This window comes from Gekko japonicus, unplaced genomic scaffold, assembly GCF_001447785.1.
Source record: "Gekko japonicus isolate JY-2015 unplaced genomic scaffold, Gekko_japonicus_V1.1 scaffold10, whole genome shotgun sequence".
Lineage (NCBI taxonomy): Eukaryota > Metazoa > Chordata > Lepidosauria > Squamata > Gekkonidae > Gekko > Gekko japonicus.
The window spans coordinates 2,779,141-2,799,649 of NW_015167526.1; the positions used below are offsets into that span (position 1 = coordinate 2,779,141).

Here is a 20,509-nt window from a genome sequence, read left to right on the forward strand (position 1 = left end):
ATGTTCTAAATAAGTATCACCACCAATGCTCCCTCTAAGCTGAGGAGTCTTGTGAGCAAAAATTCTGCCTCATGGGCTCCTGGCATGGAAGTTGTGAGCGAGCGACTTGGCTACTTGGCATAAATTAGTCTGCTCTGGAGCAATGCTCCCTCTAAGCTGTGGAGTCTTGTGAGCAGAAATTCTACTTTGTGAGCTCCTGGCATGAAAGTTGCGAGTGAGCGATTTGGCTGCTGCTTCAATTAGTTTGCTCTGGAGCCCTCCTTCCCGAGCTGAGACAAAAATGTGTGAGCCGGGGGCTAAAAAACTGCGAGCTGGCTCACACTAACTCAGCTTAGAGGGAACACTGATCACCACCTGTAATTGTGACCTCCAGTGCCCTCCTCCTGGCAGCCGTGCAAAGCTAACTTTCCAGAAGGAGCTGCTACATACGGAGTCAGAGCCTTAGTCTATGAAGGTCAGTTTCGTCCATAGTAGCTGGCAGTGGTTCTCCGGGGTTTGGGGTTGTGGTCTCCCGCCGCTCCTGATCCTTTCAACTGGAGGTCGCACACATTGAACCCAAGACCCTCTTACAGATGCAAAGCAGGTACTCCTGAGCTGTAGCCCTTCTTTGAGTGGAGAGCAAGCACTGACACATTGCCCTGAAGAAATGTGGGGTGGCTGAAAACTGCCCAAACCCCCCGAGGAAATACGTGTTTTCAGGGGCCATTTAGTAGAAAAAGAGGTGCAGGAGCTCATTAGCATAACTAATTAGCATAACTTATTTGCATATGCCACACCCCCTGACATCACCGGAAGTGTGTCAGAAGGCAACACCCACTGCTCAGGCTCCACTGGACTGTTTTGGATTGCTAGCTATTGGGGGGGGGGAGAACATGCAGATCTGTCCTCGCAGAGGAGGGAGAGCTTGTGCCTGAATAAAACTTGGTCTTAAAGGTGCCACTGGACTGTTTTGGGCGGGGGGGGGCCTCTGCAGCTTACCTGACTGCTTCTTGCTCTGACTGAGGGCTGCTGGGAGCAGGGGGTGGGGCTTGTTGCATGTGCCCGCCCCCTGGGCTCTTTACTGCCGGAGCTCTGCTCCTGTGCACTCCTCCTGCACGAAATGACCCCTGCGTGTTTTCCATCACTTTCATGAGCATCATTTGGGTTCTTGGTAGAGAATTCTGGGCCTTTCCCTGCCTTGAGCTGGATCCAGGATGGAGGCAGGAGGCTCCAGCCGCAGCAATCTGTGTCTTTGTTAGAGAGGACTTGGGAAGACCGAAGGACAAGCTGACTGTGTTGTTCTTTGCTTTTCTCTCGTTCCCCGTGGAGTGCAGTATTCGTATTTGCTAACAAGTCAGCTGGACTCCCAGCGCATCTACTGGGAGAACAAGATTGTCCGAATAGAGAAAGACACAGCTGAAGAGGTGAGTTGTTGTTGTTGTAATAGTAGTATTTATTTATTAAATGTCTGAATCGCCCCATCCCTGAGTATGCAGGGCTCTGGGCGGTTTACAATGAATATACAAAAACACAGTTTAAAATCAATAATCAGTTCATCCCAAAGTTTCACACTCTTCCGATCCGATGGCGTTTATAATTTGATCTAAAAACCTGCTCTGGACTCTCCTCATCTCAGGGGGCAGGTTAAGGAGGAGGCCGAAATGGGCAAGATGGAAAAAGGGGGGAAAAGAAGAAAAGAGGGAGGGTGCCAGCCAATGTGCCCCCTAAGCTGTGGAGTCTTGTGAGCAAAAATTCTCCTTTGTGACCTACTGGCATCAAAGTTGTGAGCGAGCGATTTGGCTGCTGCAGAAATTAGTTTGCTCTGGAGCTATCCTTCCTGAGCTAAGACAAAAATGTGTGAGCCAGAGGCTACAAAACTGTGAGCTAGCTCACACTAACTCAGCTTAGAGGGAACACTGGTGCCAGCTATGATGGGAACTGTCGCTGCCCTCGACCAAAAGCCTGGTGGAGCATTTGTGCCTTACAGGCCCTGCGGAATTGGATTAAGTCCCGCGGGGCCCTGGTGGAAGTTTGCAGAGAGTTCCACCGGGTCGGAGGTCAGCTGGGTGTCTTTGGGGCCAGGGATCACCAGCAGATTACTCTCAGCAGAGCGTAATGCTCTCCCGGGAACATACCAGAGGAGACGGTCCCGAAGCTATGCTGGTCCTTTATGGTGTTGATAGTGTGTCCATCAGCTTTCAAGAGGGCCAGTTGGAGCCGTAAGTCACGTTGTGCTAAGGCAATGTGGGACGGGGAGGCTTAGGTGAGCGGGCAGCATTCCCCCCCTCCCCGAACATATAGGCAGCTGCCTGTTACTGGGGGAAGACCACCAAGCCCAGCGCTGTTGACTGTCCGGCAGTGTCCGTGGTCTCTGGTGGAATCTTTCCCAGCTCTCCTGTCTGAGATCCCTTTAATGAGATGCCAAAGAGGGATCCTGGGGCCTTCTGTCTGCAAAGCAGGATCTCTGCCACGGACTTCCTCTAATCCAAAGGGAGCACAGTGAGGATTTAAAAGAACCGTATCAGAGTCCTTCTCTGTCCGTCCTTTAATGCTGCAGGGGGAGCAGGAGGCTGAGCTGTTTCTTGGCGAGCTTCCGCAAGACTTCCAAAAAGTTTCTCCTTCTGGAGCAGAAAGGGAGTAGTAGCCAAAATGAACCCGCAGCTTTATGGAGCTGGAGCCAGAAACGATGCTCAGTCGCCCCAGTGCCTGCTGTCACCTTGGAGGCAGACAGCACAGAACTTGGATTTGGATTGGATTGGGTCGCAGCACCGGCCAGCTTGGGAAGCCCCCTCCCCAACAGAGCATCGTTCAGAGCAAAGCCTGACTCTGGGGTCTCTTGCCCGGAATGGAGGGAGAGGCAAGACAGAGAGGCCCAGTCCGTTGACATATCGGCGTACAGCTGCCATTTGACTCCTCCTGGTCATGATGTTGGCACTGCATAATGGTTGGACCACAAGGAAGGCCGAGCGCCGAAGAATAGATGCTTTGGAACTATGGTGCTGGAGAAGACTCTTGAGAGTCCCTTGGACTGCAAGGAGATCAAATCAGTCGATCCTCAAAGAAATCAACCCTGACTGTTCCCTGGAAGGCCAGAGACTGAAGCTGAAGCTCAAATACTTTGGCCACCCAATGAGAGGGGAGCACTCACTGGAAAAGACCCCGATGCTGGGAAAGACTGAAGGTCAAAGAAGACGGGGACAGCAAAGGATGAGATGGTTAGACAGTGTCATAGATGCAACGAACATGAAGTTAAGCAAACTCCGGAGCACGACGGAAGACAGGAGGGCCTGGCGTGATGGGGTTCACGGGGTCGCGAAGAGTCGGCCTCGACTGTGTGACTGAACAACAGCAACAGAGCTAGGTGTCGGGGAAAACCTCTTCCTGCTTCCACAACCCAGCTAGCTTGGAAAACCGACACACTTGCCGATCGAGGGGAGCAGAACTTGTGGTTTAGGGATCTCTCCCTGGACAGTGTGCCCGCAAGCTCAGAGTGCCTCTCAATGGGCTACCAGTAATCACGAAACAATCAGATCTTTTCCAAAAGGGGGTTTAGTGTTTATTTAGGGAAATATAGGGGTAGAGGAATTGAAAAACTCAAGCATAAAAACAGGAAAAGAAACTGCTGTGTGAAGGATGTGCATACGAAGCGTTACATGAGAGGAGAAAAAGTCAAAGAAAGCCAAGACCCTGGCCAAGTGAGAGTTCTTCTCCGGGGAGGCGTCATCAGGAGGAGTAGGGAAAAGAGGGGTTTAAAGAAGGGGAGGTGAGAGTTTTTAAGACACAAAGGAAGCAACAGAGAGGAGATTATCCCAGGGTGAGCCCAAGAGGAGATTTCCTGGCTTTGACTGCATCAGGGGGGCGGAGGGGAGGGGTGTGTGGCTTCACAGCAAGGTGACAAAAGGTGATCACATCCAGGCAGGGTGGACAAAAGGGCTGGGTGGGTGGAGGCTTCAACCATGCCTGAGGCAGGCTCATGGGAGACATTCAGGCAAGGTCAATAGAAGGTAATGAAGCCCACCTGACTGCTTGATGGTAATTAGATTTTGCATTCAGGAAGATTTGCATCTGCTGATGACATTACATTGATAAACTAAGGTGGGTGACCGGCTTTGCTTGGTGACCGACAGGTAGGCATGCAGGAGTCATAAGAACATAAGCACATAAGAGATGCCAATGTTGGATCAGGCCAAGGCCCATCCAGTCCAACACTCTGTATCACACAGTGGCTAGAAATACCAGTGCCATCAGGAGGTCCACCAGTGGGGCCAGGATACTAGAAGCCCTCCCACTGTTGACCCCCCCCAAGCACCAAGATGACACAGCATCACTTGCCCCAGAGTCCCTATCTATACCTTGTGGCTAATAACCACTGATGGACCACTGATCATTCGAGTTGCCCTTTTCTGTACTTTTTCCAAAGCTATAATATTCTTTTTAAGGTGTGGTGACCAGAATTGCACACAGTATTCCAAATGAGGTCGCACCATTGATTTATATAGCGGCATTATGATATTGGCTGATCTGTTTACAATACCCTTCCTAATAATCCCCAGCATAGCATTGGCCTTCTTTATTGCAGTCACACACTGTCTCGACATTTTCAGTGAGTTATCTACTACAACTCCAAGATCTCTCTCTTGATCAGTCTCTGCCAGTTCAGACCCCATCAATGTGTATTTATATTTAGGATTTTTGGCTCCAATGTGCATCACCTTGCACTTGGCCACATTGAACCCCATTTGCCATGTTGACGCCCACTCGCCCATCTTTGACAGATCCCTTTGGAGTGCCTCACAATCCTCACTGGTTTTCACCACCCTGAACAACTTCGTATCATCCGCAAATTTAGCCACTTCACTGCTTACTCCCAACTCCAAATCATTAATGAACAAGTTAAAAAGCAGTGGACCAAGTACTGATCCCTGCGGTACCCCACTGCTTACCCCCCTCCACTGAGAGAACTGCCCATTTATACTCACTCTCTGTTTTCTATTAATTAGCCAGTTTTTGATCCATAAAAGGACTTGTCCTTTTATCCCATGATTTTTGAGCTTACTTAGGAGCCTTTGATGAGGAACTTTATCAAAAGCTTTCTGGAAGTCAAGGTAAACAATATCTATTGGATCCCCCTTGTCCACATGTTTGTTCACCCCCTCAAAGAACATTAACAGGTTAGTGAGACAAGATCTTCCCTTACAGAACCCATGTTGAGTCTGCCTCAATAGGTTTTGTTCATCTATGTGCCTACTAATTCTTTCCTTAATAATGGTTTCCACCAATTTACCCGGTATCGACGTCAGACTGACTGGCCTGTAATTTCCCGGATCTCCTCTGGAACCCTTTTTAAAGATGGGAGTGACATTAGCTACCTTCCAATCCTCAGGAATGGAGGCAGATTTTAAGGAAAGATTACATATCTTTGTCAGGAGATCTACAAGTTCACATTTGAGTTCTTTCAGAACTCTCGGATGTATGCCATCTGGGCCTGGTGATTTTTCAGTTTTTAAGTTGTCTATCAGTTTTAGGATAGACTGAGTCCTGTCAGTGTATCAGCCTCCCACCCAAGGTTTTGGCCACTCGTTAGCATAGCCCTAGGAGAGGGCCTGTGGTGGCTCAGGGTTAAGACACTGGACTGCAGACTGGAAGGTTGGTAGTTCAGCAGTTCGAGACCCGAGTGCCGCATGACAGAGTGGGCTCCGGTTTCTGGCCCCGGCTCCTGCCAACCTAGCAGTTCGAAAGCAAGACATTGGAAGTAGATAAAAAGGTACCGCTTCAATGGGAAGGTAACAGCGTTCCGTGCGCCTTGGCGTCCAGTCACGCCGGCCACATGACCACGGAGACGTCTTCGGACAGCGCTGGCTCTTCGGCTTGGAAACGGAGATGAGCACCGCAACCCTAGAGTCGGATTCGACTGGCTTTCGAGCAAGGGAAACCTTTACCTTTTATAAAAAGGAATATACATTTAAAACCATATACAGCCAAACTTATAAAACGTAATGTAGCATAAAAGATTTAATTATTGGAAATTTACCTGACGTAGTTTTATCAGTGATTGTAAAAACATGGCTACGTTCATTGATATTTCTGGATCAGAGTCATTTAGAAGACTTTTAAAGCATCAGAAAGGTTCGTCATGTTGGCTAGGATGGGATTTAAATATCTAGCACGTAAAATCACATAATGTTGACGGTGCAAACAAATATGCGAAACAGATTCAATACATCCAGAATTGCAGGGGCAAAGTATATTCGCATATACTATGTTGTTATATCTCCCATACCAGATTGCTGATGGAATTGCATTGGATCTTGCTAGAGAAAAGGCTCTACGCCGTTGTGGTGCTTGTATACCAGATAGATATGGGGCCATTCGGCCTACCGAAAGAGGCAGCTCAAAGTTCAGGGGGGAACAAGTTTTGTTGGCTAAGCTGTAAAGCCTTTGTGTTTCAGTATCGATGGCTCTACGTTTAATCGTCTGAAAAGCACCTGTAAATGGGAGCATCAACAATTAGTCCGGTGGGATACCCATGGCAGTTATTTTATTCTCAATATATGGACAGCCAGTTAGATGTATTTGACTCTGTAAGCATTTGCTGTATAAGGCTCCCTCGGTCTACGTTGTCATGTAGACGTAGCCAGTATTTTACTTTTGTGTGTGTGTGTGATAACAAAATATCAGCATTTATTGAACAGGCAAAGAAAAAAATCCTTGGGACCCTACCCCTTTTCCCGGAGCGTGGATGTCTGTGGTTCCCTTGGGGAGCTTTCTCTTTAAAGGTGCTGCTCCGTGCCAAGGCAGGATAGTCCGGCACTTGCAAAGTCCTCCCCACTGGTAGAGTTCTGATGCAAAGAACTTTGCTTTGCATCCTGGGGAGAATCGGACTCGCCGGGGAGCATTCTGGGATTTTCTGCCACAGAGATCTTTCTGCATTCCATTTTGGTTATTTTTATAGGCACCCTGGATTTTGGGGAGGGAGCCCCTTGGGGTGAATTCTTCCCGGATCCCCTTGAGACCCTGCAACTCAGCCTCGTAGCCAGTATTTTACTGTCGTAAGCCACGCACCAGATTCCACAGAATTTAACCCAGTTTCCAAACACAGAGCTGCATAAGGTACACAGCGCGGCATTCCCATGATCTTTTGAGAAATTTGGGTTGGACACATTCGATGGCGTTATTAAGTGCACTTATCCATATTAGAATACCATACATGAGTTGTGGGATTACTTTGGCCTTGAAGATTTTTAATGCAGCTGGTATAAACCTCTTGCCTCTGGCGTAAAAAAAACGGGAAATGGTAGAAGCATTGACGTTAGCCTTACTGACTGCTGAATTTTGTTGCACTGACCAGGCTGCGTTATACTTGTAGTGGAAGCCTAAATATCTAAAATGTTTGACTTGTTCAATTGGTTTGCCTGCAATTGTCCATTTGCATGGTTTCCAAGTTTTTTTTTGGGGGGGGAACCAAGTATTTTTGTTTTTTCATGATTTAGAAGTAATTTATTTGTTGTAAAATATGAAAAGCAGATCTATTCCATCATCGACCTTTATTGGCGTAGCATTGGTGTTACAAAAAAATAAAAACAAGATAAAACTGTGGCTTCATACCACAGTAATAGAGGTAAAAAAGGTCACAAACAGTTCGGAATGTCATATCCCAATATAAAACCATACATTAAAAACTAAATGTTAAAAAAACTTGCCCTTCGCTTCCATTCAAGTGAGAGAAACTCAGCTACAGATGCAGTGATTTCAGGGGATTTATCAGAAAGCAAGAAGTTAAACTCATTATCAACAGTCCTTACAGAAGCCAAAAGAGGGTGAATCAAGGGATGACGTAAGAAAGCGTATTGGGAGCAACGAAGAAGGATATGTTGCACAGAGTCGGGTTCATTATAGAAGCAGGTGCAAACTCTGTCCTTATAAGGGGTGCCCTTGTATCTACCTGCCAAAACAGCCGAAGGAAATAAATTGAACCTAGCCAGCCTAAAGGCTCTGCGATGGAGAGGGATTATCAAATTAGAAAACTACTCAGCCATCGACTCTTGTATAAGGGGGAGGCCACATCTATTTAATAAATGCTTTAAACCAACCTTGGAGCAGGACAATTGATAAGTAGGAAGGGGGAGGAGAGTTTAACGGATGATCATAAATAAAAGAGAAATTAAAATGGGGCAAAGAAGCCTGTTTGAATATTGGGAGTTCTGTGCCGTCCAAGGGAGTGGAAGTTCCGTTAAGAAGGTTAGTGGATTGTGAACGGAGCACCCAGGAATGGAAGCAGAGGTTTTACGAATGCGGCAAGAGGGGTGAACATAAGAACATAAGAGACGCCAATGTTGGATCAGGCCAAAGGCCCATCCAGTCCAACACTCTGTGTCACACAGTGGCCAGAAATACCAGGTGCCATCAGGAGGTCCACCAGTGGGGCCAGGACATTAGAAGCCCTCCCACTGTTCACCTCTGCTCCATATGCTTATCTAATTCCCTTTTGAAGCTGTCCATGCTTGTAGCTGCCACCACTTCCTGTGGCAGTGAATTCCAGGTGTTAACCACTCTTTGGGTGAAGAAGGACTTCCTTCTATCCGTTCTAACCTGATCGCTCAGCAATTTCATGCCCACGAGTTCTTATATTGTGAGAAAGGGAGAAAAGTACCTCTTTCCCTACCTGCTCTTTCCCATGCATAATCTTATAAACCTAAGGGTAAATATCTGCCTCTTAGGTGCCTAATTTGGACCATGACTTCAGTGCATCCTTCTTCTATATTCCCTAATAAAAATTGTCAGCCCATGTTTCTGCTAATCAACATATCTTCTTCGTGGTCTCTGTGCATCACACCCTTGGGATACTCTGCGCCTGCGCTGACCTTCTCGGTACCGATAGCTAGCAAAAGGGATTTTCGCGCCTCTCCCAGGTCACGCGCCGGCTCCACTGCGCATGACCAAGGAGGGGCACGCAGATCCCGCCAGTTCTCTTCTGACCGCCGCGCTGGTAGGACGCCTTCTGCCTCGGTCTGCTAAGTACCAAACTTTTTTTGCTAAACTTACGTTTAGTTAGTTTCTTTTTCTTTATTTTTGTAGTTAGCATTTTTCTTTCGGTGTTTGTTCTTTATTTACGTTCCCCTCCCGCTGGCCTATGGCCCCGCGGTGGGGTTGTTTCAAACGGTGTAGGACTTGCGGCCTTAAAATATCCCCCACCGACGGGCACTCGCTTTGCCTCGTTTGTTTAGGGGAGTCGCACTGTGTCTCTAAGTGCAGACATTGCCGAAAGTTTTCGAACCAGACGAGAAAAAACAGGGCAGCTCGTCTACACTTGGCCCTGATGGAGAAGGCACTATCTCCACAGTCCTCTTCACCGTTGGACACGTCCGGGCACGCCTCGATGTCCACCTTGGCTGCGGACACTTGTCCTCCCGTTCCGGGATCATCGACGTCGACGGTCGCAATCGATGCTTCGGCACCGAAACGATCGACGCCGATAAAGGACCACCCCGTACCTTCCAAGATCCGGAAGCAGGGCAAAGACTCACAGCAGTCGAAGAAACCTAAAACGGACAAACCCAAAGTCCATAAGGTTTCGGCTAGTCAGGGTCGAGATCCCACGCAAGAACCTCACCCGATCGGTTCGGATCTCGACATCGACCTTACTCAACAGACAAATCAGTCGCAATCTGATATGTCGAGCCGTCAATCCTCTCATGCCTCCCCAGAACGTGGAGTCGAGGATCGGCACCGACCAACTTCTCCTCCCCTGACTTGGGATGAGAGGCAATGGCATTATTTGTACGGGAATCGATACCCATACCCTTGGGCACTCCCGATACCACCCCCACCTGAATGGGATCGTCAGTCGGTGTCATCCCGCATTTCGCGCTTTCAAGATCGACCATCGGTATCGAAGCAGTCGATACCGACGCATCCACCAGACCCGGTTGTGCCCCCGATTAACACACCGGCACCGTCTCAACCTGAATTACTCGAATCATCTCCAGAACCATCCAATGTATCCTCCGATTCAGATGGCTTTTCTGAACATATCGAGGATGTAGATGCACAGCCCACCTCGCAAGATGTGGAAGCGGATTTACCTATTTCTCCATCAGAGGATGTTAAGTCTTATGGAGATTTTATTCAACGCATGGCATTAGATCTATCTATGACTCCTACTCTCGTTGCCAGTTTTGTGGATGATAACGTTTTTGACATTATGCACTCTAACACTTCGCCCTCCGTGGCTCTACCAATGACAAAAGTTCTCTTGCAAACTACCAAGGACTTTTGGACTCGTCCAGCCTCCATTAATGTCTCTAATAAGCGTCTGGATCACATGTACAAGGTCCAGGAATCAGGGGCTGAGTTTTTATACACACATCCTAAGCCCAATTCTTTGGTCGTTTCCTCGTCCACGAAAGGAAAAGCGAGCCACTCTACTCCATCAGACAAAGAAGGAAAAAAGTTGGATTCGGTTGGTAGAAAATTCTACACTGTCGGTGCAATGGGCATTAAAACGGCGAACTATGCCGCCTGCATGGGCCGTTATCAATTCAATTTATGGAAGCGTTTGAATGATTTCCTCCCGCACGTGCCCAAAGAGTGCCAACCTCAGATTAAAAGGATTCAGAATGAAGGGATGGTCTTGGCTAGACACCAAATTAGTGCTGCCAAGCATTCCCTGGAATCCGCTAGTAAGACTCTAGCAACCTCTGTAGCGTTACGCAGACATGCCTGGCTCCGCTCTTCATCATTGCCATATGACACCAGATCCTCGGTGGAAGACCTTCCCTTTGAAGGTTCTGGATTGTTTAGCTCCACCACTGACACGGTTCTGCAGGAAATGGATAAGAGTATCAAGACGTCCAAGAGTTTGGGGATCTCCCCCACGACCAAATACTCGAAATCCAAGCAGTGGCCTAGGCAACCTTGGTCGACCAGGCAACCGTACAACAAATCACCTACGGATCAATGGCAAAGACCTCCCTCTCAGTCACGGTCTTTTCCCCCGAAAAATAAGGGACAATCGTCCGGTGCCTATAAGTCGAAATTCCCTAAGAATCCCAAACAGGGACTTTGACTTCAACCTTACTGCTCAGACTCGCCTTGCACCCTTCCTGCACGCATGGCTCGCCATTTCTACGGACAAATGGGTGCACTCTATAATAAGAGATGGCTATCTCATAGAGTTTTCTCTGACTCCCAAAATCTCCCGTTTTATCAGAACCCCGGCGTCTCCTGCCCTGCTACAGGAGGTACAATCGCTGACACAAAAAAACGCTATAGAGAAAGTCCCGATGGCGGATTGTTGCCGCGGGATTTATTCCAAATATTTCACGGTCCCCAAGAAGGACGGAGGACTTCGTCCAATCATGGACCTTCGTTTTCTCAATCGGTTCATCATTTACAGAAAGTTTCGCATGACCACGTTGCAAAGCATTTTACCACTCCTGTCTCCAGGGACTTGGATGGTCACTTTAGATCTCAAAGACGCTTATTTTCACGTCTCCATCCATCCTCGTCACAGAAAGTTCCTCAGATTCGCAGTCGGGGAGGACCATTACCAATTCAAAGCCCTTCCATTCGGGCTCTCTACCGCCCCCAGGGTTTTTACGAAGGTAATGGTGGTTGTCGTCGCTCATCTTCGCCTTCAGGGCATTCAGATCTTTCCGTATATAGACGACTGGTTGATGGTGGCAGATTCAAGAGAATGTCTCCTTCAGCACATCACCATCACATTGTCGGTCCTATCCTCCCTTGGAATTCTGGTGAATTTACAGAAATCCATGCTGCAACCTGCAACTCGCGTGCAGTTCATAGGAGCTGTCATAGACTCCCTAGCCACTCGGGCGTACCTTCCTCGCCAACGGGCAGATACCATTCGTCTGGAAATTCAACGTTTGTTCCAGTCCAACGTGACATCAGCGGTCCACATTCAGCGGATCTTGGGTCTCATGGCAGCCACCACTTCCGTGATCGAATATGCACGCCTTCGCATGCGCCCGTTGCAGCTGTGGTTTCTAAAGAAATTTCGCCCTTCCATCCATCCTCCGAGCCTTCAACTGGTAGTGCCTCCGCAGGTCCTCGTCTCCCTGCAGTGGTGGCTCGTGGACACCAATCTGTTGGCGGGTGCACCGTTCCAACCGATCGTTCCCGTAATGTCCATCACCACAGATGCCTCCCTGTGGGGTTGGGGTGCTCATACAGACGACACTTGTGTGGGTGCTCCATGGCAACCCCTTTGGAAGAGTCATCATATCAACTATCTGGAACTGCTGGCCGTAAAATTTGCCCTCAGATCCTTACTCAGACAGGTTGTAGGAAAAGCTGTGTTGATTTTTACGGACAACACAACTGCGATGGCTTATATCAATCGCCAGGGCGGGACCGTGTCCAGGTCCCTTTGCAGGCTAGCTATGGACATATGGGAAGAGTGCCTTCATTGGAACATCACTCTCCAAGCTGCCCATCTGCCAGGAACTTTGAACCAACAAGCGGATTTCCTGAGCAGAGGGGGAGCATCGGACCACGAATGGGAGTTGAACTCAAAGTATCTCCTTCCTCTTTTTCAACATCTGGGACATCCCCACATCGATGTTTTTGCAACTCGATTGAACAAGAAGTGTCCCAGGTTTTGCTCCAGAGCGGGGTTGGACCCTCTGTCAATGGGGGACGGTCTGTTGATGTCGTGGGCTCACGACTTTCTATACCTATTTCCTCCGATTCCGCTGCTCCACAGGGTGCTTGTGAAAATACAACAGGACAAGCCCCATTGTCTCCTGGTAGCCCCCTGGTGGCCTCGGCAGGTGTGGTTTCCGACACTGCTGCGGTTAGCCAAGGGATCCTTCGTACACTTCCCGCAGGAGTTGGATCTCCTCCAAGCTCAGGAAGGCCAGGTCCTTCACTACGATCCTCTGAGTCTCAAGTTGACTCTATGGGAAATACGCTTTCAGTGATGGATGACCGTATCAATGAGGTCCTGTTGAATTGTCGTAAACTGTCTACTAGGACGTCTTACGCAAAGAAGTGGGATTTATTCCTACAGTACTTGAGTTCTTCCAATTTACCTCCTCCGCCAGTGGATTTGAGGTCTATTTTTGCGTTTATTTTGTCCAGAATGGACTTGGGACTCAGTTTTTCTTCAGTTAAGGTGTATTTAGCTGCGGTGTCAGCTTTTCATCCATCTATTGATGGGTTTTCAGTTTTCTCGCATCCTCAGACGAAACAGTTTTGTAAAGGTCTTATTCGCCTGTACCCTCCCCGTCGTTCTCCGACTCCGGCCTGGGATTTGGCTTTAGTTTTGCGGTTTTTGATGGGAAAACCCTTCGAACCACTGGCCACTTGCTCTCTAAAGTTGTTATCGCTCAAGACTGCGTTTCTGGTGGCCATTACTTCTGCTCGTCGAGTCAGTGAGTTGTCTGCTTTAAGGTGTGATCCACCATACTTGATTTTTTCCCCTCATGGGGTGTCGTTGTCTTTGGACATCTCCTTCTTACCGAAAGTCGTTTCGGAGTTTCATCTACGTTCAGATATAGTTTTGCCGTCATTTTTCCCGTCTCCTGCCAATGAAGAGGAACGGAAATTGCACTCTCTGGATGTTAAGAGGGCGTTGCTGTTCTATTTGGGCAGGACCAAGTCTTTTCGTCAGTCTCCAGCCTTGTTTGTTGCTCACAGTATGCCCTCCCTAGGGAAGAAGATCTCTTCCCAGACGCTGTCCAGGTGGATTGTGGAAGTAATCAAGCTATGTTACGCTTTGGCTAAGAGACCTCTTCCAGGTCAACTTCGCGCCCACTCTACAAGGGCGGTGGCGGCTTCCACAGCTTTCCTGAGAGGGATGCCATTGGAGGACATCTGCAACGCTGCGACTTGGGCTACTCCGCTCACCTTCGTGAAGCATTATGCCCTTGATGTCCGGTCTACTCGTCGTGTGGCGTTGGGTCGGTCTATTTTGCAGACGGCGCAGGTGTAGGGCCTCGGCCCCTCCTCCAGGTAAGAGTTATTGCTTGCTATTCTCCCAAGGGTGTGATGCACAGAGACCACGAAGAAGATAGACAGGTTGCTTACCTGTAACTGGTGATCTTCGAGTGGTCATCTGTGCATTCACACCACCCGCCCTCCTTCCCCTCTGCTCTCGGCCCTTCATCTTGTTCTTTGAAGGCTGTTGGGCGGCGGTCAGAAGGAACTGGCGGGATCTGCGTGCCCCTCCTTGGTCATGCGCAGTGGAGCCGGCGCGTGACCTGGGAGAGGCGCGAAAATCCCTTTTGCTAGCTATCGGTACCGAGAAGGTCAGCGCAGGCGCAGAGTATCCCAAGGGTGTGAATGCACAGATGACCACTCGAAGATCACCAGTTACAGGTAAGCAACCTGTCTATATTCTTTTTAAGGTGTGGTGACCAGAACTGCACACAGTATTCCAAATGAGGTCGCACCATTTGATTTCTATAGGGGCATTATTGGGTGTGGCGATGCTGACGTGACGGATGGGGGTGGTGAAAGACTATGTGAATCCTTTAAATGCTGCAGGTGCTACGTGAGTGTGAAGCTCTTTCATTAATACTAATAAGGCTATCACCCAATTATTTATTTAATTTGTACCCCGCCCTCCCTGCGAGCAGGCTCAGGGCGGCTGACATTGGTTGGTACATAGAAACCATTAACATCCACATAAAATCATTTAAACAATTCAATTACAAGTAAGATCATAAATCGTAAAGTGCTGGCAATATTTCATTAGTTACTTAAGATGGCGTGCTGGAGAATGCATACAGACAGTTTTTTAGCTCAGTGATCTTCCCAAGTCACACGGCAGCACAGGCCAGATGTCAAAATTAAGGGCCAGGATCTTATAGCTACGATAGTTGGTGTGAAGGTGGCTCCTTAGTTGAAAGCTTGGTGGAAGAGTTCCGTCTTGCAGGCCCTGCGGAACTGTAGAAGATCCCGCAGGGCCCTGATCTTTTCTGGGAGCTCATTCCAGCAGTATGGAGCCGCCACCGAGAAGGCCCTGGCATCGATTGCCTTGCTGATTAAATATGCCAGGGTTTTGCATTTGAGAACATTGTTCTGAAGGCAAGAGGGCTGCTTCCTTTTTCAAGTGCTCACGTATGCCCGTGTGGTGTAATGGCTCAGTGTTTTGGACTTGGATCTGTGAGACCTGAGTTCAAAACGCCAATCTTGCCATTGAAGGCTGATGGGTGACCTTGGGACTGTCACCTTCTCCCAGCCTTAATTTTAACCTTGCAAGGTTGTTGTGAGGTTAAACTGAAGCAGGGGAGAATGTTGGAAGCCACTGTGGGACCCCGTTGGGGAGGAAAGGGTGGTATATGCAAAGTAAATAAATGCACCACCTGTGTCATCTGCTCAAAGTGGCGCGCGCTCATAAGGGGAGAAAAAGGAGAAGAAGAAGAAGAGATTGGATTTATACCCCGCCCTTCACTACCCAAGGGAGTCTCAGAGCGACTTACAATCTCCTTTCCCTTCCCCTCCCCACAACAGACAACCTGTGAGGCAGGTGGGGCTGAGAGAGCTCTGGCAGAAACTGCTCTTTTTTCAAGGACAGCTCTTATCAGTACTACGGCTTGCCCAAGTTCATCCAGCAGGTGCAAGTGGAGGAGTAGGGAATCAAACCTGGCTCTCCCAGATTAGAGTCCACACACTTAACCACGACACCAAAGGCTCACACATTTTTGTCTTAGCTCAGGAAGGATGGCGCAAACTAATCTATGCAGTAGCCAAATCGCTCGCTCAGAATTTTAATGCCAGGAGCTCACAAAGTAGAATTTTTGCTCACAAGACTCCACAGCTTAGAGGGAGCATTGTTTGTGGGATGCTTGATTGGGCTTGGGCTCTTGGGGGTATCTTCTCCTTCTGGCATCTTTCAGCAAAAATGAGAGTCCGTTTGGTGTCGTGGTTAGGAGCGTGGACTCTAATCTGGGAGAACTGGGTTTGGTTCCCCACTCCTCCACATGCAGCCAGCTGGGGGATCTAGGGTCAGTCACAAGTTCTCTCAGAGCTGTTCTCTCAGGAGCAGAAAGCGCTCTCTCAGCCCCACCTACATCACAGGGTGCCTGCTGTGGGAGGGGAAGAGAAAGGAGTTTGTAAGCCGCTCTGAGACTCCTTTGGGTAGTGAAGGTATAAATCCAATCTCCTCCTCCTCCTCCTCCTCTTCTTCATGGAAGCTTTTGTACTTTGTACTTTGATCACATCATGAGAAGAAAGGAGTCACGAGGAAGAAGAAGAAGAGATTGGATTCATACCCCGCCCTTCACTACTCAGAGGAGTCTCAGACCAGCTTACAATCTCCTTCCCCTTCCCCTCCCCACAACAGACGCCCCGTGAGGTAGGCGGGGCTGAGAGAGCTCTGACAGAAACTGCTGTTTTTCAAGAACAGCTCTCTCTTGTCAGAACTACGGCTTGCCCAAGGTCATCCAGCAGGTGCAAGTGAAGGAGTGGGGACTCAACCCGGCTCTCCCAGATTAGAGTCCGCCCACTTAACCACTACACCAAACTGGCTCTGAGGCCTCGGCCTCTGTGCCCTGTTGTTGTGCCTCCAGAGGAAGAAGAAGGAGAAGAGATTGGATTTATACCCCGCCCTTCACTACCCAAAGGTGTCTCAGAGCGGCTTACAATCTCCTTCCCCTTCCCCTTCCCCTCTCCACAACAGACACCCTGGGAGGTAGGTGGGGGCTGAGAGAGCTCTGACAGAAACTGCTCTTTTTCAAGAACAGCTCTGACAGAACTTTTGACTGACCCAAGGTCACACCAGCAGCTGCATGTGGAGGAATGGGGACTCAAACCTGGTTCTCCCAGATTAGAGTCTGGGCTCCAAGCCACTACACGAAACTAAATATATGGGGAAATGTTTGCGTAAATGTTCCTGGGCTGAAAGCAAGCTCTCTCTCCTCTCTGTGCCCCCCACACACTTCTGCTTTTCCTCCATGGGGTGGAGCAGCTGGGACATTACCCAGCTCTGCCTGTTTTGGCAGCTCCCTTATTTATTTATTTCAAGGTGTATTTATTTTGAGGCTCAGGGTGGCTCATAACATATCAGCAGTTGAGCAGTTCCATAAAAACATTGAATCATTAAAAGCATCAATTCCAACCATTTAAGATTTAAATAACTAATTAAAATTACCTGACAGGCAGCTCGGCAGTTAGTAATATTCTAGCATACACTGAGTTTATGCCAGGGAGGGTGGTGGATCGCTCTGATGGAATAGCTCTGCCACTCCTGGCACCAAAATGTAACATCAGTCATCGTAGATTTTCCAGGCTGCATGGCCCGTGGTCTTGGCGTTGTAGGACCGGACGTTTCGCCAGCAGCTGTGACTGGCATCCTCAGAGGTATAACACAGAAAGATGGAGTACTCTCTGTGTCAAGGTGAGAAGAAAAATGGTAGGCAGGGAATTGATATCTACTCAGGAAGGTGGGGGTGGGGCTTGAGCCATTATTTGCCGTGGAGTCGTTGAGGCAGGGGAGGCCGGTGTTCCTTGAAGTCCGCTGCCTCAACCAAAGGCCTGGCGGAACCTAGAGATTTGAAGGCCCAGAAAAAAACCCGGAAAAATTCAGGGGGGGGGAACGGTTTTTTTCCATTTTTCCCTGAAGCCTTTTTGTTTTTTCCCGAAAAATGGGAAAAATTGAAAAAAGAAAAGAAAAAAAATTGATTATGGAACGTTTTATTTTAACATGATGAATAAAATATTTTAAGACAAGGTGTTCAAATATTTTCCAAATCATTTCTATGGTATCAGATTGATCTAATTTCTGTGCACTGAGGACAAGCAAGTCCTAGGTTACAAACTGAACTCTCCAATGCAAGAACAAGATGCATTTCTTCCTTTAGGAGGTGCGATTGTCAGAAGAAAATAAAAAAGGTTTCAGTTTTGTTTTTGCATGTGGGTGAGTATTCTGTTTGAAATAATTGTTTGGATACACTATATTTTTAATAGGCTAGTTGTGATAATTTCATGCCAAGTAAAAATATCCATAGTCATATTTTATGTTCCTAAAGTAACAGAATGACTTTCAGTCTAGAAAAGACAAAAGAAATGTGAATGTAGCATTTTTTTCAATTTTTCCGAAAATTTCCGTTTTCCCCCGGGGGGAAACGGGAAAAACCCGGGGTTTTTTCTGAGCTTCAAAATTTCCGGAACTTTTACATCTCTAGTCAGACCCCCTTGGCCAGTGGGGCTTCTTTGCAGAGGAAGCTATACGTTGCTTGCCCCAGGGAGCTGGATTTCTCCTTCTTTTGTTTGCTCTGTGTGCTTCTGCAAACGTGTGTCAATAGATCAGGTCATGTGGCTCTAGTGCTTACTGTAGCAAAACTCCCCAAATGCAGAGGGTTGTTGTTGTTTTTTTTAAATGATGGGGCAGGAATTCCAAGAGGAACAGCGCTTTCTGTGCACCAGCAAAGTTATCTGTATTCACTTCTGTCGGCAGCAAGCCTGAGGTTAAATATTAATTTTTGGAACGAAGTATTCTAAAGCAGAACTGCTGAACGGAGCCCCCTCTGTGAGAATATTGCTTTGATTTGCACACGCCCCTGTGAGCCCTCTAAATGGCAAGAAAATTGGGGGTAGGCTTGACAGGCGTTTGTGCCGTGGGCTTATCTTTGCTCTGGTTTTTGCAAAGTTTAGTCCTGATTAGCACTTTGGAATGAAATTTAGATTGGTTGCCGTATGTGAGCTGCAGAGGGTAAAGCAGTGGTGTTACCTGCTTCTACAGGCTATCAAATTAATCTATTGCACTGGGTCCCAAAGTGGGCAGTACCACCCCCTCGGGGGCGCTGGAACGATCCAGGTGCAGATCCACAAACTGCATCTTTTTGTCCACCTCTTGAACGTAGATGTCCGGGGGGGCACTGAGTAATGTTTTTTCTGAAAAGGGAGGGGTAGGCCAAATAAGTTTAGGAACCTCTAATCTACTGTTTTTAGTTCAGAACCAGAATTTCTGGCTGTGTCGTCTTGGTAGCCTTCCGAGCGCCATGAAGCTCAGTCCAGTGAGTAACGCCTGAGGAATGCGCCGCTGGCTCTTCCCTTCTAGTTCTGATGGTGGAAAGTGTTGTCAAGTCACAGCTCTGACGTATGGCGACCAGTGTTCCCTCTAAGCTGAGTCGGTGTGAGCTAGCTCACAGGTTTTTTTAGCCTCCGGCTCCCCCATTTTTGTCTCAGCTCAGGAAGGAGAGCTCCGGAGCAAAACTAACCGATGCAGCAGCCAAATTGCTCGCTCACCACTTCCATGCCAGTAGCTCACAAAGTAGAAATTCTGCCCACAAGACTCCACAGTTTAGAGGGAGCATTGATGGCGACCCCTTATGGGGTCTTCAGGAGATGTTCAGAGGCGGCTTGCCATTGCCTGCCTCTGGGTCACAGCCCTGGTATTCCTTGCAGTTCTCCCTTCCAAACCCCAGCGAGCGTCAACCCTGCTTAGCTTCTGAGATCGGACAAGATCGGCCTGGCTTGGGCTACCCAGGTCAGGGTTCCCTCCAATAACTCCCTCTAAGCTGTGGAGTCCTGTGAGCAAAAATCCCGCTTTGTTCTGATGGTGGAAAGTGTTATCAAGTCACAGCTCTGACGTATGGCAACCAAGGCTCCCTCTAAGCCAGTGATGGCGAACCTTTTAGAGACCGCGTGCCCAAACTGCAACCCAAAACCCACTTATTGATCGCAAAGTGCCAACACGACAATTTAACCTGAATACCGAGGTTTTACTTTAGAAAAAACAACTCCTACATTAACTTAAGATGAACCAAACAAAGTAAGGAAAGCAATCCCAAATGCTTTCATTGACTTAACATTATTTGGCAGAGAATTCGACACTTTAATGATGGTCTGGGCCTGGCTGGGGCGATGGCACGCGTGCCCACAGAGAGGGCTCTGAGTGCTGCCTCTGGCACCCGTGCCATAGGTTCGCCACCACTGCTCTAAGCTGTGGAGTCCTGTGAGCAAAAATGCCACTTTGTGAGCCACTGGCATTAAAGTTGTGAGCGAGCGATTTGGCTGCTGCACAGATTGGTTTTCTCTCTGCAGCCGTCCTTCCTGAGCGAAGACAAGAATGTGTGAGCCGGAGTCTAAAAAAACTGCGAGCTAGCTCACACTCACTCAGCTTAGAGGGAACACTGGTTCCCGCCTAATTATTTCACCACAAAGGGGAAGATTCCATTTGTTCCTCAGGGCGTGGCCAGGGCAGCCTTAGTCAGTTGCCTTTGGAAGCCGAGTTTCATCTGGTCGGGACCCAAACGTTCATTTCTCGTGGCATCTCCCCCTCCCCCAGTCCTCATGTTCCTCTTTCAGCCCCCCCCCACCCCACGCAGGAAGTGTCCAAAGTCTGTGGATCGACTCCGGGAAACTCAGCTCTTGTAACGAAAATGTGGATTTGGACTTTGGCATGCTTGAAAAAAAAACCTCTTTGTTTCCTAACAGATCAACAACATGAAAACCAAATTTAAAGAGACCATCGAGAAGTGTGACGCCCTGGACCGCAGGCTGAACGAGCTGCTGAAGGAGAGACAGTCGCTCGAAAGGAAGTACGTCTGCCCCGTTCTTTCCC

At 48.4% G+C, this 20,509-nt stretch overlaps 1 protein-coding gene across 1 annotated transcript in view; it reads left to right on the forward strand.

The window, feature by feature from the left end:
- BRAP (BRCA1 associated protein) overlaps nt 1-20,509 on the forward strand; it is a 50,639-nt gene that overhangs the window by 28,125 nt on the left and 2,005 nt on the right. The window contains exons 10-11 of the mRNA XM_015413236.1: nt 1,314-1,403; nt 20,383-20,486. Of these exons, the coding sequence (XP_015268722.1) occupies nt 1,314-1,403; nt 20,383-20,486 (194 nt within the window). The remainder of the gene's footprint in view (nt 1-1,313; nt 1,404-20,382; nt 20,487-20,509) is intronic.